This window comes from Drosophila subpulchrella, chromosome X (genome assembly GCF_014743375.2).
Source record: "Drosophila subpulchrella strain 33 F10 #4 breed RU33 chromosome X, RU_Dsub_v1.1 Primary Assembly, whole genome shotgun sequence".
Classification (NCBI taxonomy): domain Eukaryota; kingdom Metazoa; phylum Arthropoda; class Insecta; order Diptera; family Drosophilidae; genus Drosophila; species Drosophila subpulchrella.
This window is the reverse complement of record NC_050613.1, coordinates 24,016,407-24,041,031: the sequence shown is the minus strand read 5'-3', so window position 1 is coordinate 24,041,031 and position 24,625 is coordinate 24,016,407. Positions and strand designations below refer to the sequence as shown.

The 24,625-nt window shown below is 47.2% G+C and overlaps 8 protein-coding genes across 9 annotated transcripts in view; 5 read left to right on the top strand and 3 right to left on the bottom strand.

Moving 5' to 3' along the window:
* Positions 1–1,092: 1,092 nt before the first annotated feature.
* LOC119555936 (alpha-tocopherol transfer protein-like) lies at positions 1,093–4,603 on the bottom strand. 2 transcript variants are annotated; one of them, XM_037867642.1, is made up of 5 exons: positions 4,319–4,603; positions 3,655–3,814; positions 2,634–2,715; positions 1,690–2,117; positions 1,093–1,588 (listed from the first exon to the last, which is right to left on the bottom strand). In XM_037867642.1, the coding sequence occupies exons 1-5, from the start codon at positions 4,419–4,421 to the stop codon at positions 1,474–1,476; spliced, it is 888 nt and encodes a 295-aa protein (XP_037723570.1). In that variant the 5' UTR covers positions 4,422–4,603; the 3' UTR covers positions 1,093–1,473. The 2 variants fall into 2 exon arrangements, with proteins under 2 accessions (XP_037723570.1, XP_037723568.1); XM_037867640.1 differs by lacking the exon at positions 4,319–4,603 and having other exon boundaries at positions 3,655–4,082.
* Positions 4,604–8,429: 3,826 nt separating this feature from the next.
* On the top strand, positions 8,430–10,613 carry LOC119557913 (zinc finger protein 865). The gene is made up of 4 exons (XM_037870920.1): positions 8,430–8,694; positions 8,762–9,840; positions 9,904–10,087; positions 10,153–10,613. The coding sequence occupies exons 1-4, from the start codon at positions 8,527–8,529 to the stop codon at positions 10,375–10,377; spliced, it is 1,656 nt and encodes a 551-aa protein (XP_037726848.1). The 5' UTR covers positions 8,430–8,526; the 3' UTR covers positions 10,378–10,613.
* Positions 10,614–10,694: 81 nt separating this feature from the next.
* LOC119556331 (PHD finger protein 12) lies at positions 10,695–14,192 on the bottom strand. Its single transcript, XM_037868422.1, has 5 exons — positions 14,054–14,192; positions 13,716–13,906; positions 12,959–13,643; positions 11,376–12,895; positions 10,695–11,314 (listed from the first exon to the last, which is right to left on the bottom strand). The coding sequence occupies exons 1-5, from the start codon at positions 14,099–14,101 to the stop codon at positions 11,125–11,127; spliced, it is 2,634 nt and encodes an 877-aa protein (XP_037724350.1). The 5' UTR covers positions 14,102–14,192; the 3' UTR covers positions 10,695–11,124.
* A 1,103-nt stretch (positions 14,193–15,295) lies between these two features.
* Positions 15,296–16,264, top strand: LOC119556334 (proline-rich antigen). The gene has a single exon (XM_037868425.1). It carries the CDS (start codon positions 15,418–15,420, stop codon positions 15,892–15,894), a length of 477 nt encoding a protein of 158 aa, XP_037724353.1. The 5' UTR covers positions 15,296–15,417; the 3' UTR covers positions 15,895–16,264.
* A 212-nt stretch (positions 16,265–16,476) lies between these two features.
* LOC119556333 lies at positions 16,477–17,705 on the top strand. The gene is made up of 2 exons (XM_037868424.1): positions 16,477–16,995; positions 17,058–17,705. The coding sequence occupies exons 1-2, from the start codon at positions 16,667–16,669 to the stop codon at positions 17,620–17,622; spliced, it is 894 nt and encodes a 297-aa protein (XP_037724352.1). The 5' UTR covers positions 16,477–16,666; the 3' UTR covers positions 17,623–17,705.
* On the bottom strand, positions 17,625–19,456 carry LOC119556332 (mitochondrial ribonuclease P catalytic subunit). Its single transcript, XM_037868423.1, has 2 exons — positions 18,134–19,456; positions 17,625–18,066 (listed from the first exon to the last, which is right to left on the bottom strand). Exons 1-2 carry the CDS (start codon positions 19,399–19,401, stop codon positions 17,703–17,705), a joined length of 1,632 nt encoding a protein of 543 aa, XP_037724351.1. The 5' UTR covers positions 19,402–19,456; the 3' UTR covers positions 17,625–17,702.
* Positions 19,457–20,726: 1,270 nt separating this feature from the next.
* LOC119557332 (E3 ubiquitin-protein ligase MGRN1) lies at positions 20,727–23,864 on the top strand. Its single transcript, XM_037870054.1, has 3 exons — positions 20,727–22,142; positions 22,202–23,160; positions 23,224–23,864. Exons 1-3 carry the CDS (start codon positions 20,878–20,880, stop codon positions 23,391–23,393), a joined length of 2,394 nt encoding a protein of 797 aa, XP_037725982.1. The 5' UTR covers positions 20,727–20,877; the 3' UTR covers positions 23,394–23,864.
* A 552-nt stretch (positions 23,865–24,416) lies between these two features.
* Positions 24,417–24,625, top strand: part of LOC119557099 (glutamine-dependent NAD(+) synthetase) — a 38,036-nt gene continuing 37,827 nt past the window's right edge. Inside the window, exon 1 of the mRNA XM_037869676.1 lies at positions 24,417–24,572. The gene's annotated coding sequence lies outside the window, so the exon portion shown is untranslated. The remainder of the gene's footprint in view (positions 24,573–24,625) is intronic.

The following is a 24,625-nucleotide window of genomic DNA, read 5'->3' as shown; positions in this document are numbered from 1 at the left end:
TCCGTGCTACATGGCATTAAGACTAATATGTCATGTGGATGGACGGCAATGGCCAGCTAAACGGAGAATGGACGGGGGCTATATAGTACACATAGAGATGATGGAGAATAGGATGTGAGCTCACTTTTTTGCCAGGCCACACTTTAATGTGTCAGCCGCACGACTCCAAGTGTCACAGTGCGAATTGTGGATTGTGGGGGAGTCCAGGGTCCAGAGTCCAGAGTCCGGATTGCGAATTGCGAATTGCGGATTGCGGATGGTAGACTGCAGATTGGGTATTGCGGCCGGAGGAGGAGGTGGACAAGGACGACCCAGTGGCCAGGTTGGCCAACCGAACGGATGTGTCGATATGCGCATTATGCCTCAAGGGTCCTTCGGCCTCTGCTTTCCGTGCCACATTGGTGTGGCATTGCTTTTGCTGTTGCTGTTGCTCCACTTCTATTGCCACTTCCATTTCCTGAACACCCACTCGTCCAGATCACACACAGATACGCATGCACTCCCACACACTCGCATAATATCTATATATCATTGGCCCGATTTTTAGGGCAGTTTCATGCACTGATAGCAATTAGTAAACAACAAAGTTCCCTACTAAAAAATTGAAATGGATCTTGACATCCTTTTAAATCAAAGTATGGTACTCTATACTACATAATATATATAATATTAAAATAACATTGTATAGTATTAAAAAAAAACAAGATTATCTATTACTAGCAATTGGTGAATTAGAAAGTTATATTGCTAAAGGGAAACTCAATGTTTTTTCCCAGTGTAGTCCATCCAGATTTACCCCTTCGCCTTCCGTCCCTTTTTGTGGCGAGTTAATTGCATCAGTCGCAGGCATCGAATGCAGCGGCAGGGATTGGAATTATGCTGTTGCATTAAATATGGAAATTCTGTGCGCGTCATAATGCCATATATGTATGTATACCCCATATACACCCCACCCATCTCCATTTCCCCGGCCACTCGTTCCCCACAATAGAGCATTCAATTACCCAAGATGCGGTCGCTGGTGGGGAATTATGTGAAATTGAATATGCATATATGGAGTGTGGAGTGATGGAATGCGGAATGTGGAGAACCTTCACTTTAAGCATATATTTACATAGACCCAAGCCCAGCTGGGAAATGGAACGAGAACAAAACAAAAATAGGACAATAGATGGTCGGGCCTAATCCGATTTTCACATTCAACAGGATTCGGCGAAAGTGCCTCCAGACTAATTGAATTTTGCCAATCATTCTTGGTCACTGTTCCATTTTGGGATTATAAAACTCTTTGTCTTCTAAATCTCTTAATCAGAAAGCAAAGTTAGTAAAATTTAGGTTTAAATAATTTTCAATAAATACTCAGTTGGCTAAAAATCCAATTTAAACTCAATTAACTTTGGCAAAATCCCGAAGAATGTGAGAGCTAAAATAGGTTAAGGCCCAATGATTAAGGTACAGTTGTGCGCACGACGACTAATCGATTTCGAGGGTGCGTAGACTTTTAGTAACTCCGGCATCACTGGACTTTCGCTGACCGTTCTTTTTGGCCTTGTTTATCTGCCAGTTTTCCGAGTCCATTAGGTAGTCCCTGGAATAAAATAAAAATAACCATTAGAGATTAAAATCCTTTTAAAAGAGGCCAAACTCTAGATGACTTTGAACTGTTAAAGAAGAGTTGGAAGCACTTGCCTCTGCTCCTTGAGCAACTGCATCCACTGGAGCTTCAGGTCGGACATTTTGCCCGCCTCCCCGCCGTACTCCTCCGGCAACATGGAGCGCGGAAAGTGGCGATACGGGGTCTCAGCACCAGGCAAATGGAAGTGGATCAGCTTGAAGACCTCGCCCTTGATGAACGGCTTGACCACGGCCATCACCTTGTCCACGAACGAGGGGCAGTTGAGCACGTGGATCTCCTTGAGCCGCACGGGATGCGCCTCCTGGACGAACTTCATGTAGACGCGCAGGGCGCCCAGGGCGGTTTTGGTCAGGTGACGCAGCGTATAGCCGGCCATGTCGAAAACGGGTATCTCCCCGTCCGACAAACGCTCCTCGTCCTCCGTCGCAAAACGGCAGTCGGCCACCATAAAAAAGACCTTGATGGCAGCCGTGAAGTTGAACTGCCAGAAAAATAGATATCATTCATGAGAAAATAAGGTCTTATGCAAAAAATCCTTATAAATGTGATACTATCTACTCAAATATCACTAGATATAAAGGTAAATAAGATCTTATGTAAAAATCCTTATAATTGTGATACTATCCACTCAAATATCACTAGATATAAAGATAAATAAGATCTTGTGTAAAAATCCTTATAACTATGATACTATCCACTAAAATATCACTAGATATAAAGTTAAATAAGATCTTATGTCAGAATCCTTATAATTGTGATACTATCCTCTAAAATATCACTAGAGTTTCGAAATCACCTACAAAAACGCCCAAAAGAATGCAACAATGTATGTTAAACTCGAAAGTGCAAGTTCTTCTTGCATACTTTTAGACACCTTTATAGGGATTTTGAAAACCATAGTGATTAAATGTAACTTCCCAATATTTGTTAAGGTTTTTTATTTCTCTTTAAAGATGGTTTAACACATGTTTCGAGTGTGTGGCCTGTGAGCACCTACCTTATCCGCATCAAAATCAATCAGGCGGTAGAAGAGCAGCTTGTTGTTCTCCGGGGTCAAGCCGGGCAACGGCACCAGATCTCTGCAAGCGAATAAAGTCAGGAAAACACTTAAGTTAACATAATTCCGGGCCCCCTGATTATACTGTCCATCCAACGAAAACCGGTTACCCCATTTTGCAAGCCAATGCACTCTGTGTACACTAAGCAAAAACAAGCCCTAGTGTCAACATTGCAGGCCACTAAACTCACGGGGCTCACAAGATCTAAGCTAATAGCACCCCAGCAAATGACATGGCCAGATAATCAGAGGTTTTTTCCACTTTCACAGGAATCTCAGCTAATTACTAGTTGATTGGACTGTCGCCACTAAAACCAAAGTCTCATTCAGCGTTTAATGTCTGTATTGAAGCGTTTATCTGCCAGTAAATTTCTGTTATGGCTTTTCTGACGGTACTTATTATTATTGATTTTCCGGAGGAGATTTTTAGTAGATTGTAAAATTGGTTTGTAAGCCAGACCATGTATATGTACGTGTTTTGGATTTGGATTTTCTGAAACTGAACTTTATTTACCTCTTTTGTTGTTTTTTTGTACGAAAATGTAATGTTTTTAATTCAGTTAACTTCTTATAAGCTTATAAACCCGTCTAACTTGGTAATAAACATTTTTTTAGGTTTCAAATTTATTATCATGGCAGTAAATTCTATATTATTTTTTTTTTTTGGCACTTAACTTAATTACATCAGCAATTTCTTTTAACAAATGTATATATAAACCTTACTTTTTTTTGGTTTTATACTTTTTTTAAGATTTTGGGGGGATAGTAATATTTTTTATGGACAAAGAAATGAGCAAGGAGGTCATATACCGATTTTCCTGATTCGATTCTTCTGATTATCGTTTCTTTTTATATAGTTAGGTAGAGAAATCCTAAAATATGATTCCTTTTCATGGAATATCTTTGATCTTTGGTATTTCCTTGGATCCTAACTCCCGAAACGCTATATCTTTATACTCACGCGACTTGCAGAAGCTGCTGAGAGCTGTCGTCCAGGGGATCGCGATCGATGAAGATGTGGGCATGTTTGTTGCGCAGTCCATAATTGAGTTCCAAGAGGCGCTGGGCGGCGGATGGATCCCCGCGCGTCGTGTGCAGAAAGCGGCGCAGAAGCAGACGGGCTGCAGAGGAGGAGGATTCGGATGGAGGTGAGTTCAGGTGTTCAGGTGTACAGGTGGGCAGGGGAACAGGTGCATTCATAAGTCTCTGCGGTGCGATGGTTATGCAACTGGCTGTGGTTCCCATCGCTCAGGCAATTGACCCACAATCAAAGTTGGCCACCAACAGCAATCACACAGCAAAAAATGTATAAGAACTATTTAGGATCACTAAAGAAGAATGGATCCTTTAAGATGTTCTTGTAAAATATTCACAATAGAGGGATTTACCCTAAAATTATTTAAATAATAATAATACAAATAGTAATAAGTTGAGATCTATAATAATAACTTAGTGACACGATCTTCAAAATGATAGCACAATGAAAAAAAACAGCACTTTATACTCATATTAGAAATTGCAATGGGGTTAACCCGAAACGATCGCAATTTCTTTCGGTGCTCTTCACGGAGAAGACGAAGAGTGGCTTTTTGCGATCTGACCCACTTCCACTTGGCTATACGAACATATATTCTGCGGCAATTGCGGCTGCGATTTGAGCCACTCCTGCAGCTCCGAAATCCGTTTGGCCATCAGCTGATCCTCGTTTTTCTCATTCAAGTGGACCATTTTGAAGCGTTAGCTTAAGAATGATTCACCACCCACAAGAACTATCGGAATTATCGGAGCTATCGTAGATATCGGACTTCCGGGAGAGAGCGAGACAGAGTTGGCAGAGAGGAGGAGCGATTAGATTTAAATTTATGCGAGACAGAGCGTCTGTGCGACGCTAATTCGCGACTGCAACTGATTGGAACTTGGCTTTTTTGGCTTTTCGTCGAGTCGCTCTGCCACTGGAGCTCTGCCGCTGCCGACGTCGCTGCCTCCGCCGGCATCGCAAATAATAAGTGCTTGAATATCGGCGAAAAGGGGGAGGATATGGGGCAAAAGTCTGGCAACCTGCTGTGCGATCATGCAACGTATGGGGCGTTGCCATCTTGCTTTTTAAGGCATCCACAAGAGATCCTTAAAAGTAAATAATGGACAGAGAGAATTCTAACGTTGTCATTTGAGTTGAAAATGTTCTTAAAAATAGAAGGACATTTTTAATTTTAAATGTTTTTACTTTGCTCGAATCAAGTTGAATTGGCGGTTCATTGTATATCTCAACAAATAAACTATGAGTTCAGTTCGTAGTGTATACTTAAAAGATGTTAAATAAACTCAATTTAACTTTTCTCTTCTCACCATTTCGTTCTAATATTGAGAACATTGATACCAAAATGTACTTACAAGGTTTTTAAGAACTAATGTTCTCAATTCAAGAGCAATGTTTTTGGGTATTTCTCTCTGTGTGGTATTAAATATCAAAAACGTAATCCAATTGAGTTTATTGCTAGGAATATTTAATTATTTTAATTTCTTTTGATATATCGTGTGTATTTTTATTAACTGCTGACATAAATCGATGATCTAGATTTGGTTTCATTAGTTGGTTTTTAGTTTGAAGCATGATAGTTTTTCTGGCACTTGGTAGTTGTCTCCCTTCTTATAGATATTGTATAACAATGCTGTTGAATAATTGCATGTCCTATGTTAATTTTCGACTGTGCAACATTTACCTTTCTGTTTTTTAAGTATTTTATTAAGCTGTCATCTCCAAATAACTCAATATTCAGTGGTTGTTGGGTAATTTTCACTATGGACCTCACTGTGTCAGAAGGTCGAAAACCGCCAGGTGTGTGTTGACTTGTCTTGTCTGTTTTTTTTTGCGTGTGCGTATTGCGTGGGTGCTGTGCGGTTTTTCCGGCTTTCCACCATAGGTTTAGGCCATTGCCGCATGGCCATGTTTGGCGGCATTTTACTCGTTCGGTTCGGTTTGGTTTTTTTCTTCTCCTTAGCTTTATCGCGACATTGGCAAACAATTTTCGGCAAGGCGAAGTCGCGCTCCACTTGTTATGCTGCTCTGCTCCCGGCCGAGCCGGCCAACTGAACTGGCTTGGCCCGGACGTGTTTCGCAAGTTAAAACCAATCCAAGCCAAAGCCAAACTATTTACAACCGTCTACTGTGAAACGGCGACAACAAAGCATGAACATGAATTAAAACAAAACTGTCAAAAAGAAGCAGCAGCAGCAGCGGCGAAAGCGAATTTGGGTACAATTTTTGTTGGTGGCCCACAGAACACGGCAGTCAACTGGAAACTTACCTGTCCCACACCTGCGATCGTATTTCCATTTCGATTTTACAGTCAACCTTCTGAAAAAAAGACTTTTCTGTACCTCAAATCAGATGTCTACAACTCTAGCATTCCATTTCAAAAACAACTCTTTTCAAAACTTCAACTTAATCTATAATACCTTTATAAAGTAAAATGTTGTTTTAATTTTTTCTTTAAGTATACAAAAAGAATAACCATTAATTTTAAAAAATCTGTGAGACCAAGTATACTATACCTTCCATTTTCTAACTGATTTTCAAGATTTTAGAAAATTGCTCATTCGACATGTTGTTCATTGGTATAAATTTCTGTAACAAGGTACTTAACTAATTAGTCTTAAGTTTATAGTTAAACTTAGTAAAAAGTAATATAAAATATTTCAAAATGACATCAACTTTAGAAGTTTGATGTTTACATCTCTAGCATTCTATTTCAAAAACAACTCTTTTCAAAACTTCAACTTAATTTATACTACCTTTATATAGTTTAATATTGTTTTAATTTTTTTTTTAAGTATACAAAAACAAAAACCATTAATTTTAGAAAATCTGTGGGACCAAGTATACTATACCTCCCATTTTCTATCTGATTTTCAAGATTTTAGAAAATAACTCATTCGACATGTTGTTTATTTTTATTACAGTCAATTTTGTATACATTTCCGTAACAAAGTACTCAACTAAATGGTCTTAAATTATAGCTAAACTTAGTAAAAAGCAATATAAAATATGTTTTAAGCTGACTTTAACCTTTGAAGTTACACATAAAAACTAATAAAAGTGGAACAACAAAGTCTTAAGTCGTAAAATGTAAAACCCATTTGCTTGCAAATAAAAATCAAATATTTACTGATCACTTTAGGGAAGTCGGACCGTATCTTTCGGTGGCCAATTTAATGCAGTTGTAAACTACAAACGCAGCATAAACACGCACAAGTTCACATTTATTTAAGTCTCTCGAAAACAGCTGAGTGGCCTTGAAAATGGAACTTAGCCGCCCCATAAATGCTTTAAAACAAAGCCCAACTCAGACTTTGGGTAAAAAGTGCTAACTACCAAATTAAAATGGTCAACGTACCACTCGAAATATACGTGGAGTTGGGAATTATGGTCATGTGAATGGTTGCCTTCGTTCTTGGCATTTTTCTGCGACCTTAGCTATAGGGTGATGCACTGGAACAAAATTGACTGGGAAAACTAAATGACAAGAAATGGAAAAGGAAATTATCTAAGAAAACATAGTATTAGAGCTATGACTAATTTGTATTTCCTTATCGACGTATAAAATTCTCGTTTATATTTGAAAATAAAAAATGGGAATGGGAGTGGAACATTTGAATTCTGATCGGCAGATCGAGTGTGTCAATCACAGCAAAGTGCATTTTGTAATAATGCACTTGCTGTGTGCCAACTTCGTTGCATCATTTTGCAAATCAATTAGCTAGAATATTCGCACTGGCTGCTAATTGCGGTCGCAGCATCATCAATACAAACCATTTTGGCCAAGTGAGGAATGATATATGCATTTTTGGATAAGGCTAAAACCGAAGCTCTGAAAGCTCCATTCGCTTGGCTCGTTGCTAAAACCCTCAGTCACCAAAATAAATGGTTATCATTGCACATGGTGCAACTTGTGGTCAGTCGAGAAAGGGTTTTCGACATTCTCCAATTTTTAGCGGAATAAAGTAACTCCTAAGTGTTGCAATTTTTCTGAAGTTATGGTTTTTGGTCTTGCAATATGTGCGACCTCTTCAATCAAATATTTCCTCACGCATCTTGAGACATCAATCATGATTCTGTATTTTCTATTCTTTTTGCCAATTCACTGCAAAGTAATACATTCTATTTTTATTGTATTTTATTTTAAAAATTATTTATTATTTTATTTTATTTTAAATTAAAGCTAGTATATAATACTAAAATTAATATTTGAAAAAGAAGGGGCGCTGGAAGCTAAAGTTCTTCGGCCCAGATACTTTCTAAAACCATGTAACGTTGACCTAAGATCACATAAATACCTAAGGAGGTTAATAAACTTTAAATGAAATAAAATGCACTAATAAGAGTCAATTTTAGTTATTGAAAGTCATTCGGAAAATGAATAAAAAAAAAAGCATTTTTGCTTAGCATGTATGTGGGTTGAAACTTATGCTGCATCATCATATGTACATCAAAAAATAAATAGGCGAGGTTTAAAATAATATGTTTTTTTTTTATCCATTCAGCATTGCATTATTTTAATTTTTATGTTCTTTACATTTTATTATCTTACTTATTTGAATTTATAAACTTCGTAATGAAATTCAATTTAAAATAACGCTTTTTCGTAACGTTGCCCGTCACGTAACGTAAGCTCGAAGTTAACGTAACGGAACGCCCGATAAATCGATAACCGAGTGGGTGTGTTACCGCTAGGAAAGTGTGACCGTGCGTGGGCAGAACACAAACTAATGGAATAAAATAAAATAAATGGAGTAAGATCGAATTTTATCAAGTAAAACTACGGAACGGAACAAAATGATCTGTCGCCTGTGTCTGAACGCGCTGGACGAGCAGAGCGCTGTGCTGCTATTCGGCGGCAGCGCCGGCGGAGCCAGTGCGTCCGCCCCAGAGGACGAGGACGACGGAAAGGCGATGCCGGAGAGCTATCTGGTGCAGCTGATCTCGATTCACTTGTATCTCTGCGTAAGTGGCGAAACCTCCCACCCTCCGCCTGCCAATCCCACCCTCTACTAATGCCAATCCCCTCCAGCTCTCCCGCGACGATGCCATCTCCACCTGCATTTGCACCGAGTGCTGTTCGCAACTGGAGAGCTTTCACAACTTCTGGAAGCTGGTAGAGCTGAAGCAGACGACGCTGTGCAGCCAGTTCCTGGCCATCGATTGCGATGTCAACTGGTCGGAGGAGGGCAGCGAGGTGCAGGAGGAGCCGCCGGACATGGACGCACAGCCCCAGCTGCTGCCGGCGGAGGAGACCAAGGTCGTCACGCCCACCACGGCCAATAAGTTCCCCTGCATGTTCTGCGAGAAATCCTTCAAGATGCGACGCTACCTGGAGGAGCACATAGCCACGCACACCGGCGACCGGCCCATCGCCTGTCCATACTGCGAGATGGCCTTCCGCTGCCGTTCGAATATGTACACCCATGTGAAGAGCAAGCACACCACCCAATGGCTAAAGGCGCGCGAGGAGCGGGATGCGGCCAAGTCGGGCCAGAATCACACGGCACCGGAGGAGTCAGCTCCTGCACCGGCTCCGGCTCCAGCTCCTGCTCCTGCTCCTGCTCTTACTGTTGTTGCTCCCCCTCATCCCCCTGCCATTTCTACCCATCAGGCTGCGGCTGCGGCTGCTGCTGCTCCTCCACTCCCACCATCCACCCAACCACAACAGCTGCCCCTGTCCGTGATCAAAGGCCAGCCAAGCGAGGCCATAAACCTGACCATCACCAAGACCCCACCATCCGCCAGCCGGGGCTCACGCAATCGGTCCAGTCGCCGCAAGACGCACTCGCCGAAAAAGGTCCAGCACACGGAGGGCAGCGATGCCAGCGACGAGGATTCGCCCCAAAAGAGGCTCAAGGAGAACGAGCTCATGCTGGCCAACTACAATGCGGTGGCGGCGGCTGTGGTGGCAGCCGCTTCGCTCACGGGCAATCCTGCAGGACAAACGGACAGCCTGCAGCAGCGCCTGTGCGTGAGTCTGCTGCAGCAACAGCAGCAGGAGCAACTATTTGCTGTCATGTCGGCTGCAGCGGCGGCAGTGGGAACGAGTAGTGCTGCCACCACAACGACGACGACGACTACAGGGGCAATGTTGGTCCATCCCTACGGGTGAGTAGTGGAGGTGGGAGTTTGTACCGGCAAAAAGTTAGCTTATCAAACAATCCCCCACAGGAATCCATCGTCAGAGACGGAGAAGCCCGCTGCGCTACAGGCCGTCATCCATGCCGCCGCACCCGTCTCGGTCATTTGTCCCAACTGTGGCGAGCTTCCTGGCCAGAATCATCGCTGCCTGAGCAAGCCCAAGTATGCCTGCGATGTGTGCGGCAAGTGCTTCAAGATGAAGCGGTATTTGGAGGTGAGCACATGCCGCAGGAGAGCCCATGCTGTATCGTTATTAACCCATACTCTTCCCCCAACCAGGAGCACTTTGCCACCCACACGGGCGTCAAGCTGCACACCTGCGCCTTCTGCCCCACGGAGTTCCGGTCCAAGTCGAATATGTACCACCACACCAAGCGCAAGCACAAAGCGGAATGGGAACGGTCGCGCGCCACGCGCTCAGCGGCCAAGGCGGGCGTCCAGGAGCAGGGGCAGCATACCGGTCCGCCACAGGCTCAGCCAGGACCGGCTGCTGCTGCTCTCTAGGATGTCCGCGGAATGCTTAGTTTTAGATCTTTACAATTATATATATATACATATATTTTTTTGCATATTAGCCATACCGAATACCGATTGTACTTATCCCAAGTTTCGTGTACTCCACCACAAAGTCCCGGCGCCTCCACGTCGGGCACCTATTGTGTATACTCTTCTCGTTCTCTATAATGCCTTGACCAGTTGGATTGCATCTGGTTATAAAGTAAACATTCATTTTAACAAAATCGCCTTCTGTTTTCTTATGGCAAGGATTCTTCCATCTTGTATGGCCAATAAGAGGCGAAAGTCCCAAGTATTGACCTTAATTCTTACAAGTTTATTTCACTTTAGCAATTTATACAATTAGATACACAATTAATATGGGTATGGATCCGTTGAGGTTGATCCACGGACCATGGACACAATGCATAGTTCAGTAGATATAGAGCTTGGGCTCCATTCGAACGCAAACTCCATACTTACTGCAGTAACCATAGGGCGCGATTGTCTCCTTATAACTAGGATGGGAGGATTTTGGGTGATTTAAAAAGGTGAAGCCGAGGCTGTAAATTGCCAAGTTGATTGCGATGAAATTTAATTGATTGCTAACCCTAACCCTATGCCTGGCTGCTAGCTGCCCCACTGAGATTGGTGCTGCTCCACTGGAGTTGGCTGCGGTTGATTGCGTTTCTGTGTGTGTCTGTCTGTGTGTTTGTGTGTTTCCTAAAACTAAGTGCTGCGCATGATGTCTTGGTCCTAGGATCGCTTGTTCCGCGCCTGCGCCTGCAGCAGGTCCAGTGATGGCACCGAGAATACAAAGGACAGGCAGCCGAACCGCAGCAGGGTGCCGTGCGCCAGCACCGCCGATCCCTCCCAGGCGCCGGCCACCATGGGCACTGGATTGGCGTTCGTGCAGCGGCAGGCGGGCTTCACAATGGGCGCCAATCTGTAAAGGGGGAATACACACTTTATTTTCATTCAACTGGATGTACGTAGACTCTAGCTACCGCTCGTTGCCCATCTTCTTGGGCTCCAACTGGCGATGGATGTGCCGCCGCTTGTCCAGCAGATCGTCGACGCGCCTCTTTAGCTCCGCATCGTCCGGTCGCATCCGCTTGCCGGCATGCGTGGGCATCCTGTCGGTCAGATCGCAGGCGTACAGCTGCCCATTGACCTCTGTGCCGAACTCCGAGTAGTTGATCAGTTCGTACGACTTGGAGAACTCGTCGTAGAAGATGATGGCGTGCTGCGGCGAAATGCGGCAGCAGTAGCCAATCGCCGACAGGTCCACGGTCTCCGTCTGCGCCAGCGTTGTCGATGGCGAGTAATGGCCGCCGTAACCGATGTACAGCGTGCGGTAACGCATGAAAATCGAATGGTCCAGCCCCAGTGAACTGAACCAACGGCTGTCCTCGAGCATGTCGCCCAGGGGCGTGATCACCGCCCGCGCCTGCACCTTGCACTGCAGCAGCTTGAGCTCCAGACGCGAGGCCAGCTCGTAGGCCTTCTCCGTGTCGCTGCGAGCACGTGGCACATAGCTCTCGGCAGCCGCATCCGCTGCCGCAATAGCCGCCGCCGTGGCCAAGGCCGGGTGCAGGGCCATGGTGGGATCCTCGTCGGCGGCATTGCCGTTCTTTTGCGCCAGTATCGAGGACGTTTCGCTGGTGAACAGCAGCGAGAAGCGGTTCATGTCCTCCGGCGCCAATTGACCCTGAAGCGCGGTGGTGTCTCCTCCGGCCGCATTTGATGCTTCGGTAGCGGCCAGTTGACGCAGCCGGCGGGCGGCCGTGCGATTCTTGTACTGTGTCACAATCTCTGGATGCTCCTCGACCAGCTGCTGCAATCGCTGATGCGCTAGCTTCTTGATAATATCCACGTCCAGGTGGAAGAGATCCGCATCGATGATGCCCGCCTTGCTGTCCTCCTCGTCCTCCTCGAAGCTGATCTCTAGCTCAAGGCTGGCCTTGGACTCCACCTTGATAACCGACGGCTGTTCGTTGGCCAGCGCATCCGTATCCGTTTTAGGAACCTCCGAATCGACTCCGCCGTTGACTTTGTCGCCAGGCGAGTTCGTTTCAGACTCCGGCTCCTCGGGACTGGGATCGCTATCGCTGTCCCCCTCGACCGCCGTCTCCACGGTGCCGTATTCCCGCTGGATCTCACGGAACTTGGCGCGAGCCGAGCGCAGGGCCTCCAGATCTTTGAGCAGCGATTCGGTGACCGACTCGCGGGAGATCTCCTCGACTTCGGTGGGCAGGTTCTTGCGCCGCTTCACGCGATCGTAGCGCAGCGTTTGACGCATGGAGGGCAGCAGCGCCGGGGGATGCTCGTAGTGGTAGCGCACAATGGCCGGCACCTCGATGTGGGCGCGGGCACTCACGTTGGTCTTGGTGCGGTAGGGCGGATGGCGAGTGTTGACGCGCCGGAAGAACTCCAGCTTGACGTTTTCATGGTCAAGCGGCTGGTGGAAGCGATTCCACAGGCGCACCCGCTCCGTGGCCGAGATGCTGTTGGTCATATTGGCATCCTGCAAACAGATAGATATACGCATTAAAACTAGAGAAGGCTTCTATGAAGGGGATTATCTTACAATGAAGTTCTCGACATGGTTGGGGCACATCCACAATCCAGCTGGCAGTGCCGTTAGTGGGGGATCCAGGCAGTCCTGGTGGTAGTAGAGCGGACAGTAGTCGCAGGAGATGAGCGGCGCACGCTTGCAGGAGCGCGTGCAATAGAAACAGGTCTTGGCGGGCAGCGGCACCAGTCCCTGGGCGTCCAGCTCGAAGGGCTTGGAATTGCGGCGCTGATTGCCGGCGCACTTGCGATGCCCACCGTTCCCGCTTGGCGGATGCGGCTGCTGGACGGGCTGCACCTTGCCGTTGCCCGGGAACTGGGTGTGCAGCTCCAATTCCGGTGGCAGTGAAAATTGCTGCGGATTCAGCATGCTGGCCGCCCTAATGACATCGTCCAGCGGCGTCGGCTTCTTGTTGGGATCGAGGGCGCGCTGTATGGCCAGCGGCATCTTGGCCAGCAGCTTCTCAGTGCTGTTGCGTTCGCTGTTGCTGCGCTTGCGCAGGTTGCGGATCTTCAGCGGTATGGACTCCAGGTCGCCGGAGGAGGGCGTATTGGCCCTGGAGCCACTGCCCGCCGACGGCACGCGCTCCACGGAGCTGGCCTTAGAGGAGGAGGCCGGCGGCTGGGATACCTTGGCCATACGGCAGCTGTGGCACAGCCACTGGCCACTGGGTATGTCCTCCTCGCTCAGCGGCGGATCACTAGGATGGAACAGAGGAGAATAGAGGATAAGACACTGGAGGAGACAGCACTAAATCACACAGAACACTCACTGGCACTGCAGGTGGAAGCTGGAGGGGCAGCGGTCGCAGCACAGCAGATTGCCGCCCTCCTCGCAGGCGTCGCAGTAGTCGTGGTTGTGGCCCCTTCCCGGCCTCCTGTAGTACGGATGCTTCGTGTTGGTGCTCCGCTGGACCAGCTTCTCGTCCTCGTTGGGCGGCGGTCGGATGAGCTGCTTGATTTGCTGCGTGAGGAGAAGGGAGTTGGGAGGCGGATGCGTGCGTTAAGCTAATGTGGCATCTCTTGAGCGGCCCCGCCAATCGGAATTGGAGCACCAAGCGGGCAGCGGTAGCCGCTGGGCAGCTGGTCAGCGTCCCTGGGACGCACTCACCTCCATGATGCTCAGCGAGGCATTTGGGTCCTGGTCCACTTTAGACATCTTTTTCGCTGGCTCCTCTTATCCGGTGTACACAATCAATCTCGGCAAGCAACTCTTCACTTCCCTTGGCGGCGGAGGCGGGGTATTCGGTATATTCAGTATTTTCGCTGTGCAGCCCTGCGCATCCTATCGATAGGCGATTAACGGATTATCCAGTGCTGACGCCATTTCACTCCGCATCTAGCTACTTTTGAACTGGCTCGTTTTACCCAGCACAATTTTTTCATCAATCCCATTCGGCTTTGGAATAATATACCTCATAAGTGTTTTTTTCCAAAACCGAAGTATTATTTGCTAATTCACCATTCATATTCAAATCTCAAGAAATAGTATTGGTATTAAATAATAAAAACCAAAGAAATACTAAAGTTCAAAAATTGCGGCACAATATTTTCATCAATCCCCTTCGGCTTTGGATTAATAATCCTCATAAGTGTTTTTTTTTCCAAAACCGAAGTATTATTTGCTAATACACCATTCATATTCAAATCTCAAAAAAAAAGTATTGGTATTAAATAATAAAAACCAAAGAAAAATTAAAGTTCAAAAATTGCAGCTTAAGAAATTTTATGCCGTGACTAGGGCTGTTACTAAAAATAACAATAGGTGATTCCCTAAGAGTACTCGAACACAAAATTAAATTGACTTCTTGGTTTTAGTAAATATAAAAAAAAAAATACAAAGATAGATTTAAGAGCAATAATAAAAGCATAATAAAACCCAATGAAAAATTAAAGTTCAAAAATTGCAGCTTATGAAATCTTATGCCGTGACTAGGGCTGCTACTAAAAATAACAATTAGTGAATCCCTAAGAGTACTCAAACACAAAATTAAATTGACTTCTTAATTTTAGTAAAAATTAAAAACAAAAAAAATACAAAGATAGATTTAAGAGCAATGAGGAAGCTATAGCCAATAACCCAGAAAAATTACATAATATTCTTAAAGCAAACTAATAATAATTGAAACCAAAATTTACACACATTTAACTTTACAGATTCGAGAGTAACAAAGAAAAATGGTCCAAGTCCCATTCAAGCTATAGTCAATCTAATTAATGGTAACAGCCAAACTGTCTTAAAATCACATACAATAATGTATTAAATAATATTTAAGCAGGCTTGTTTCTAAAGATCATTAGTACAGCTCAGTATAAAATTTAGAAATTCCAAATTTTCATATTTTGCAATAGAGTCATTACTTGACTACAGATCTGTCCGTAAAACCGCCAAGCTAGCAGCACTGCTGGCAATCGACGCATCTCAGCTGGCCGACGACGCAATTCGCCAATTGACCAAACAACAAAACTAGAGCAATGTTCTCCATCTTCGGGAAGCGCAAGCCCGCAGAGACACCCACGGAGGATCAGCCCATCCAGGGGCCGGCGGAGGGATCCCGTCCAGGCACCAGTGGCGATGACTTCGTGTTCATAGAGCGGAGGCCCGGACCGGATGCGCCTCCTCCGACCGCAGCCTCCATTTCCGGCGCCATGTATCCGCCCATGCCACCGGCGGGCTATCTGCCCTATCCACCAATGCCAGGAGCCAGGGGCGGTGGTGGGCCGGGAGCTGGAGCTGCGATGAAGCTACCTGGGACACAAGGACCCGTCAACTACTTGCAGGACATTCCCTTCGAGCTGGCACCCGGCCTGGCCACCAAGGATCGCTATGCCAGCACCCAGATGCAGGTGGACAGCATCCTGGCGCTCCTCACGCGCCAAATGTCCGTGGACGAGCTGGCCGAGGAGTACACGTTCGCCCTGGAGAGATCCGTGCAGAACGAGTGCTACTAGCATTAGTCCGTAATTTCACTGGTTATTGTAATAAAACGTTGCTTATTTAATTGTAAAATATTTGTAAAACATTCTGGAATGTCTTAACCCATCCATGTTAATGTAAATCGTAAGATCCCATAAATATTATATAGTTAAATATGTGTTTAGGGAATTCCCCGTTTTACAAACATACATTGTTGAAATATTCAAGGCTTATTGTAGAAAAAAAGTTTGCGATTTTCCTAAATTAATGCAGTTTTATCTCTGTAGTTAATGTATTTGTATTAAATTTAACTTGATCCCAATTCTACATTTTTGTACAAGTTTCTGGAACTCCCTATTTTAAATATTTACCTAGATAATTTTAATTTTTATTTTTATTTCATCCCTTAAACCATTGTAATTCCGTTCTGTCGGATAATATCTGATCTGTATTGTTAACGTAATATTGCTAAAATTTGGTATTACATTAAATATATAATACGTATTTTTTGAAAAAGTACAACTAGATCCTTATAATGAAACCCATAACTTGGTGTACCTATAATTTTCAACCTAGTAGCCCGGAGGTTTTTCCTCAGACCCATTTCAACTGGATCTGCTCATAAGGTGTTCAGTTTCCCCGACGCGAACATATCAAATTGTTAGTGCTCTCGTTTTCCAAAATTATTCGTAGAAAAAAAGATTCAGAAAATTTTTCCTGCCTTTACACTGCCAAGCATCAGCCAAATTCTCAATACGTGCAAATTGATCGCGCCGTTCTGACCACCACCACCACCAATCTCCTGTCATGGCCAGCTCCAATGTCTCGGACTGGGATGAGCCACTGCCCACGTCGACGGACTCGCTGCCCGAGGAGGAGGATCCGGATGTGTGCGCCGAGGAGAACGTGAAGAAGCGGCAGGAGGAGAACCTGGCCAAGCTGCAGTCCTATGTGCGCCGCATGGCCTACCAGCCGGCCATGCCGCCCAAGGTGAAGCCCTACGATGTGGCCCTGTCCAAGCCAAAGATGCACACGCTCATCGACAACTACGAGCAGTTTAAGGACGTCTACGATCCCAAGCTGCGGGCCAAGCGCATCAAGCGAATGCTGGGCAAATACAATGCCATCACCACCGAGTAAGTGCAGCAGCCAATCCAGGTGCTAAGCTTGTCACTCCAAATTCCCCAAAAACTTGCAGGCAACTGGAGGAGATCCTCAAGAGCAACAAGACCAAGGAGCGTAAGAAGGAGGACTTCCTGAAGCGCAAGCAGGAACTGTACTACAATATGCTGACCAAGCTGGAGCGCCAGTGCCGCACCCAGTACCTGAACGTGCTCATCAAGAAGTTCGCCAAGTTCATCGCCCATCTGGCCACCACGATGCGGATTCCGCCGCAGCTGGTCGATCCATATGCGCGCATGCAGCGCGGCATATTCTGCAACATTCTGCTGGCCATCGGTGTGCAGCCCACCTCGCAGTCGGCCATCTATTACACCAGCCAGGATGCCATCGAGTACGATGTGTGCCATCGCCTGGCGCACGCTCTGCTCAGCCTGATCATCAAGGCCCTGGACTCGGCCGCCACACGGGATCCCAACGAGCTGGCCAAGCCGGCGGACATGGACTTCGAGATGGACAACCACATCAAGCGGCGGCTCATGTGCGCCGCCGAAAAGAAGCTGATGTACGAGCGCCGCCGCAAGAAGCCCCAGCCACAGGGCCTTGGAGCCTTCGAGAAGTGCACCCGCTATGATTGCGACTAGGATTTGGTGTCTAGGACGGCTCATCCAGTATATATATATATTTGTTAATCTTCGGCTTCTCACTTAAAGTGTTTACACAGTCACCGTCTGTCCTGGGTTTGATGGGTTTCCTTTGGCTCCTTTAGCTTGAGGCACAGCCAATTGGCGGGCACCTCGAAGCTCTCCGTGGGATGCTGGGTGTACGCCTCGCAGTAGGGCACATGCCAGGTGCCCGACACTTCGTGGGCATTCAGTCGATGGCGGATGGGCTCCTTGACTATAATCCGACCCGTCTGCGTCTGGGTGACCAGCGAGAACTGGTGCTCCTGCTGCCAGCGTCGGAAGATGGGTTTTAGCTCGGGCCCCAGGTGGAAGGCGTGGCTGCGCATCAGGTCGCGGGAGAAGAAGTCCGTGTCCTGGCCGCTGCGCAACGTGGCATACAGCAGAAAGGGATCGTCGTGCGACCTGTGTGCGTGGGTAAAAGAAACCAGTTATTCTGCCTCTCTTTCTCTTTGGTGGCGCACATGCTTACAGATTGCTGGTGAGGAAGAGGCTGGCGTTGCTCTGGACATAGTGCATGGCCTGCTTGGACCAGTTGCGCATGTGCTCGCGTCCCAGGACCAGGACACGCTTGTCCTGATCCCGAAAGTGCCGCACCACAGTGGCCACCAGCTTGGCCAGCTGCTGGGGTGACTTTTTGGTGCCCGTGGAGTAGGCCACATTGAGGCCATCAATCACACAGTCGTAGGGAGCTGTCTTGGCCACGTACTTCTTGAACCTGGCCACCTCCTCGGGCGTGGATGACTGGAAGACATCGCGTCGTATGAGCACGCGCTCCAGGAAACATTCGCTGAGCCGCCTGAACTGTTCATCGCTGATGGCCACCGGCTGGAGGTGCTGCTGGCAGGACTGGCACTTGCCCAGCGGTCCCAGACTGGTGGCACTGGCCTCGAGGAGCTGCGGCACCTGCTGGGCCAGCTCCTGCATGCGCTCTGCCACCCGCTGGCTGACTAGAATCTCATGGCGCTCAAGGAAGTCCAAGAGACGATTAAGCTGGGCAGGTAGCTGGCTAGTTTCGTTGGCCAGGCGATTGAGCAGCGACAGGTAGACCTCACATTTGGGTAGCTTGCGGGCCGTGGCCATTTCCTCCAGCAGGCGCCAGGCCATCTCCAGCGCCTGCTCCGTTTCCACACTAAAAGCCTTCTCCGCCAGCGCAGAGTAGGCGGCCACGCTGGGCGCACTGGTGGTGACCTTCATCATCTCGAGAAGCGGTAGGGCTCCGTGCCAATTGTCGCCCTCTGTGGCCACCAGTCCGTGGATTATGTGCTCGCAGCTGCTGGCGTCCAGGGTTTCGTGCTCCGCCTGCAGGGTCCTGCAGATCAGCAAGATCTCGGCCTGCTCCGCCTCGCTGAGCGGTCGTTCGTGGTAGGCGGCATTGTAAACCCTCAGCAGGCGACCCAGGGTGGCTGCATTTGGCTGGGAGCCCCGACTGCGGAGGAACTCCACATAGTTCTTGGCCAGCGGCAGTTGTCGTGGGCCACTGCAGACGCCAAGGATCACTGCGTCCACATTGTGCCCGTTGATGTGCTTGTAGCCGTCCACCAGCGACTGGCGCACCTCCGTCCACTCCGCGGCGCTCAGCTCCTGGCGACGCTCGAGGAGATCGCTGCGCAGCTGCTCCAGCCGATCCGGTGGCAGGCTGCCCGGCTGGGGGCGCCGCTTGTGCTGGCTGGCCATCCAGCGTGGGTGTGGTTGGCCGGCGCTGGGGAGGATTCGCCGCAGCAGTCGTAAATTGTACATTCTCCTGATCCTGGTGCTCTGTTTTGGGTGATTTGATTCCAATAAGAATATTGCCGGTTAGCAAGTACATCAACCTTTTGGTTTTTTGGTATATACCGAATTATGGTAAGAAATATACTTTGTAAATGTGTTCTCTATTCGAGATTATTATATTAGTCAAAAATTTGACTTTTCTATCCGAGCTTTTAATCGTAGTTCAGTCAAATCAAGGCGTACAGCTAAAATACCGACTGTTCTGAGCAGCTTGCTAAATATGCTAACGATCCTCATCACTCTTATGAAAATGTATTTTTTTTGCCAATTTTCTCATTTTTTGTAAGGGGTTACATCATCTATTTTTGCGAAAAATGGCAAAAATTGAGAATTTCTAGGTTTGAACGCCAGTGGATTGCAATTTAAACTACGAGCTCAACGAGGTATGGCATTCCTCGATCTGACGTTTATTTTCTTTGTAGTAGACAAAAAACTGAATTTTTAGGGCGAAAAAATGGGATTCCGATTTTGGCCAAAATTACGAGATTCAGATTTTAGTCAAAAATACGATTTTTCTTTCCAGTTTTTCGATCGTAGTTTGGTCAAATCAGGGCGTACAGCTAAAATACCGACTGCTCTGAGCAGCTTGCTATATATGCTAACGATCCTCATCACTTTTAGGAAAATTTATTTTTTTTACCAATTTTATCATTTTTGGTAAGGGGTTACATCATCTATTTTTGCGAAAAATGGCAAAAATGAAGAATTTCCAGATTTGAGTGCCAGTGGATTGTAATTTAAATTACGAGCTCGACGAGGTATGACATTCCTCGATCTGACGTTTATTTTCTTTATAGCAGCCAAAAAACTGAATTTTTAGGGCGAAAAAATGGGATTCCGATTTTGGTCAAAAATACGAGATTCAGATTTTAGTCAAAAATACGATTTTTTTTCCAGTTTTTCAATCGTAGCTTAGTCAAACCAAGGCGTACAGCTAAAAGACCGACTGTTTTGAACAGCTTGCTAGATCTGCTAACTATTCCAATTACTTTAAGGAAAATTTATTTTTTGACCAACTCTCGCATTTTTTGTAAGGGGTTACATCATTTTATTTTTTTTGCGAATTCTTATATATCTTGGGGAAGAATCTTTATGGTAAGACGCACATCTTACCAAGAAAAAAGGATTACAAATTTAAAAACTATTTTTTAATTCGGAAAAGAAAAATATTAAATAATTTTAAATAATTCTTTAAGTAATCATAACTTTTTTTTCAGAGTTCAAGACATCGATAGTTGTCAGACGGAATCGCTAACGAAAACCCACTATCGATAGACCCGATAGCATTTACCATCGATGGCTTGGCAGCTCCAAAAGAAAGGAGGAAAATAGAGAAAACAGAAGAGAAAGGAAAATAGAATAATAAACCAGAGCAGAGAAAAGCAGAGCCAGGAGCTACATTGGATAGGATCGGATATCGGGACGAAGCGATACCCCTACCAAATGGGCAACTTTGTGAGCAGGCAGAACGCGGCGGTCGAGGAGGCGGACCCCAGTACGAACAATGCCTACAAGTACCCACCGCGGATGGGCAACTTCTTTGGCACCCACTTCATCATGGGCGGCGAGCGCTTCGACACGCCCCAACCGGAATCGTACTTGTTTGGCGAGAATGCGGATCTCAATTTCCTCGGGAATCGGCCCACGGCCTTTCCGTATCCCCCACCGCAAGCCAACGAACCGACGAAGACCCTGAAGAGTCTGGTCAACATTCGCAAGGAGTCGGTGCGTTTCGTGAAGACGCTGAACGACAAGAAGATGGCCAGTGCTGTTCCGGACAAGCCCAAGCCCATGAAGGAGATCGATCGTGATCTGGATCTGGAGAAGGAGAAATCCAATGTGACCATCGAGGATGTGGATGGCAATGTGCTCTGCTCGATGGGCTTGGGTGGCGGGGATGCCGATTTGGCGCCACCTCCGCCACCCTGTTCCTACAACATCGAGTTCACCTTTGACTCGGACGCCAAGTGCGCCATTACCATCTACTACTTCTGTTCGGAGGACGTCAGTCCCAGCGGCGTGACGCTGGTGCCCCGCGAGGGCCTCACCTCGGAGACCTACCACTACGAGAAGGGCATCAATCAGTGCTTCTCGCAGCCGGGCCATGTCTTCAACCCGCAGCAGATGCCCGAGGATGAGCTGGGCTACAGCCCCGGGCGGGAGCAGTATCCGGTGGCCATTCACTGTGTGGTGGAGGAGGGCAGCGACGAGTGCCGCCAATCGCACACCACCATCTGTGTGATCGACCATCATCCGGAGAACGGCAGCTATGTGCTTCGAGCCCTCAAACAGAAGATCTTCGTGGATGGCCTGTGCTATCTGCTGCAGGAGATCTACGGCATCGAGAACAAGGCGGTGAATAAGACGTCCCTGGACGAGGAGATCGACGATCATGGCAGCGAGTGCGTCATCTGCATGAGTGAGACCAGGGACACACTGATCCTGCCCTGCCGCCATCTCTGTTTGTGCAATTCGTGTGCAGATTCGCTGCGCTACCAGGCCAACAACTGCCCCATTTGCCGAGCCCCGTTCCGGGCGTTGCTTCAGATCCGAGCTGTCCAGAAGGGGATTAGCACACATGTGCTGCACCAGAATACGCCCACATCGACGGCAGGAGAGCCGGCGCCGGTGGACGTGCCGCCGGGCTATATTCCAGTCTCACTAATCGAGGCACTCAACGGACCGCCGCAGTATGTGGCCAGGGCCAGGTTAGTTCTTGCGTTTGCTTGGGTCAGACTGGTTACTTATACCGCTTACTCCCGTTTAGAACCAGCGAGCACGACATCACAGACTCGGCCGCCACAGTGGCCGCTTCGACAATGACCAGTGCCGACATCAAGGCCACATCGCCCATCAAGTCCAGCAGCCAGCGACGGCCAAAGATCAAGAAGAACGCCTCGACATGCACTTCGACCAGTGAGGTGGGCACCATTACCAACCAATCTGGCGGCGGGAACGGCAACGGCAATGGCAACGGCTCATCCACACATTCCGTGGAGATCGAAAGCGATCCGAAGAAGTCCAGCACGGCCACCTGTACTTCGCCCACTTTGGGGGCATCCACTTCACCCGAGCCGAAGCAGGACAAGCTGCAGATCGTCAACGAACGCAAGTATCCCAGATCCACGGCTGGATCCGGTGGCGATGTGTCTGCGGGCACCGATGACGATGAGGACAGTGAGAACGAGAAGTTATCGCCGCTGCTATCGCCCGGCAGCAAGAGCAAGAACGTGTCAAGCAAATCCCTGAAGCAGGTGGTGGCCTGCCTGGAGGCAGACGATGTGGATAAGAGTGGCGGTGCCGGTGGCGATGGGCCCACCGAGGAGTCTAGCCTTAAAAAGGGCTCATCGCTGAAGCGCACCAAACCGAGGCCAGAACTTAGCGGAGGTAACACACCTTCGCCCACTGAGGCCACGGCCGAGGATTCGGATTACTACACGCCGGAAGATACTCAGAACTCGATATTGAGCCCCCTCTGTCCCACGGAACGGGCCAAGAGCGGTGATCCCCTGGGCGCCAGCAGCTGTGTCAATGGCAACCTGGGCGTGGGTAGGAGTGCGGGATCCGTAGCCGGACCAGCTGGAGTGGGACCCGTCGTCGTGGGCTTCAGCAGTGCGGTGAAGAAGAACCTGCACAAAAAGTCCACCTCGGTGGGCAACATGGTGGGATCCGGATCGGTGGCTACGGTTGTGGACTTGAAGTCCAATAACGTTAGCTCCCTTCCAGGTATGTTGAAATTCTGTTTAATAATAGTACTTGATTTGAGACAAACATATCTTCCCCACGCAGACATGTTGGACAGCCCGATCAGCGGAAACTCGGCCTCGACGCGCAGCTCCAGCGACAGCTACTCTTCCAGCTCGTCCACCAAGCAGCTGCTAAGTTCCAATCCAACCACCACGGCCGCCAACATCATCGTGGATGACAAGACGGCTCTGCAGAATGCCGTCAACGTTTAGAGCCGGTTCCAGCTGTATTTCGCGGAATTTTTGCGTTTCGTTTGATCGTTATAGCCTTGCGTTTACTCTATTTATTCGTAGTCAACTAGACTTAGTTAAATCAATGCTGCTTCCCCGCCCGCAAGAACAAACATTGTTGATGATGGTGACGAGGATGGCCAGAAGGATTAACAGGAGGATGACCAGGAGGATAACCAGGAGGATAACCAGGAGGATAACCAGGAGGATAACCAGGAGAATGACCAGGAGGATGACTAGATGGATGTCCTGGAAATGATGAGAAGCGGCGGCGGAGGTGGAGGGTTATAAGGCCACCAGGACACAACACTTAACCAGTATACAGTATACACACACCACACACGTCCCGCATGCATGTGTACGTAGTTTAATCTAGCATAATGGCTTGGGTATATAACAAATAAACTAAATCAAATAAACAATGGCGCCTAGGGCGCTGCATTCCAAAATATATGTAAATCGAACCCAAGTGCTAATATTAATGGGCGGTGTGGGGCAATTTTGTTAATAGGCTTATTAATTCAAGTTTGTATGAATGATTTAAATTGGTACATCGATTTCCCATTTTTTGTGATTTTCATTTTGAAAAGCTAACGAATTTTTAATTTCTCTTGTAATTTGGCTGATTTAGGGAACATATTCGGTCTCCGCTTATAATATTTCTAGCATCTAAAACGCTTATAATAATTCAGTTAAAACAATTCCCATATTTATTTAAAAAAAAGAAACAATTTTCTCTTTTAAGAACATTTTTATTTTAGCAATACTTTATTCAACTTATGTTGTGGCTTGAATATAAAATATATTCAAATAAATGAAAGACAATTTTTTTTAAAATTAAGTATTAGTATTATACTTAATGAGTGCTTATGTTACAAAAAGCGCAAACATTAAACTTAAATATGAAAACAAATAAGTTTTTCAAAAATAAACGATATCTCTCTATCGATAACCACACCCACCAGTCGGTCTATCGCCAGTTATCGACTTCGCGAAGCTCGGCGCTGCCATCACTAGAGGTCACTCTTGGAATTGGTTTTGTTTACCTTTCGCCCAGTTTCAACTTTTCGGTGGTTTTCGAGCGGTCAAGTGGCTGAGAGGAGTCGCGGCGTGAATTGTGCGAAGGACCGAGTTCGAAGGACGCCAGTGGTTTTGCCGGAGGTACGTAGGCAGGAGCTGCCCTTCGCGTCCTGCCAACCGGGCTCCTCCAACTT

Bases quoted from the DNA above. Each gene is read 5' to 3' on its own strand.
- LOC119555936 (XM_037867640.1), bottom strand. From the start codon at position 3,938: ATGGGAACCACAGCCAGTTGCATAACCATCGCACCGCAGAGACTTATG. The intron at 2,118-2,633 runs GTAGGTGCTCAC...TTTTTCTGGCAG, and splicing joins TTGATTTTGATGCGGATAAG to TTCAACTTCACGGCTGCCAT. The intron at 1,589-1,689 runs GCAAGTGCTTCC...ATTTTATTCCAG, and splicing joins CAGTTGCTCAAGGAGCAGAG to GGACTACCTAATGGACTCGG.
- LOC119557913 (XM_037870920.1), top strand. From the start codon at position 8,527: ATGATCTGTCGCCTGTGTCTGAACGCGCTGGACGAGCAGAGCGCTGTG. The intron at 9,841-9,903 runs GTGAGTAGTGGA...AATCCCCCACAG, and splicing joins ATGTTGGTCCATCCCTACGG to GAATCCATCGTCAGAGACGG. The intron at 10,088-10,152 runs GTGAGCACATGC...TCCCCCAACCAG, and splicing joins AGATGAAGCGGTATTTGGAG to GAGCACTTTGCCACCCACAC.
- LOC119556331 (XM_037868422.1), bottom strand. From the start codon at position 14,101: ATGTCTAAAGTGGACCAGGACCCAAATGCCTCGCTGAGCATCATGGAG. The intron at 13,644-13,715 runs GTGAGTGTTCTG...GTTCCATCCTAG, and splicing joins AGCTTCCACCTGCAGTGCCA to TGATCCGCCGCTGAGCGAGG. The intron at 12,896-12,958 runs GTAAGATAATCC...ATCTGTTTGCAG, and splicing joins ACCATGTCGAGAACTTCATT to GATGCCAATATGACCAACAG.
- LOC119556334 (XM_037868425.1), top strand. From the start codon at position 15,418: ATGTTCTCCATCTTCGGGAAGCGCAAGCCCGCAGAGACACCCACGGAG.
- LOC119556333 (XM_037868424.1), top strand. From the start codon at position 16,667: ATGGCCAGCTCCAATGTCTCGGACTGGGATGAGCCACTGCCCACGTCG. The intron at 16,996-17,057 runs GTAAGTGCAGCA...AAAAACTTGCAG, and splicing joins TACAATGCCATCACCACCGA to GCAACTGGAGGAGATCCTCA.
- LOC119556332 (XM_037868423.1), bottom strand. From the start codon at position 19,401: ATGTACAATTTACGACTGCTGCGGCGAATCCTCCCCAGCGCCGGCCAA. The intron at 18,067-18,133 runs GTAAGCATGTGC...CCACGCACACAG, and splicing joins CTCTTCCTCACCAGCAATCT to GTCGCACGACGATCCCTTTC.
- LOC119557332 (XM_037870054.1), top strand. From the start codon at position 20,878: ATGGGCAACTTTGTGAGCAGGCAGAACGCGGCGGTCGAGGAGGCGGAC. The intron at 22,143-22,201 runs GTTAGTTCTTGC...ACTCCCGTTTAG, and splicing joins CAGTATGTGGCCAGGGCCAG to AACCAGCGAGCACGACATCA. The intron at 23,161-23,223 runs GTATGTTGAAAT...TTCCCCACGCAG, and splicing joins TAACGTTAGCTCCCTTCCAG to ACATGTTGGACAGCCCGATC.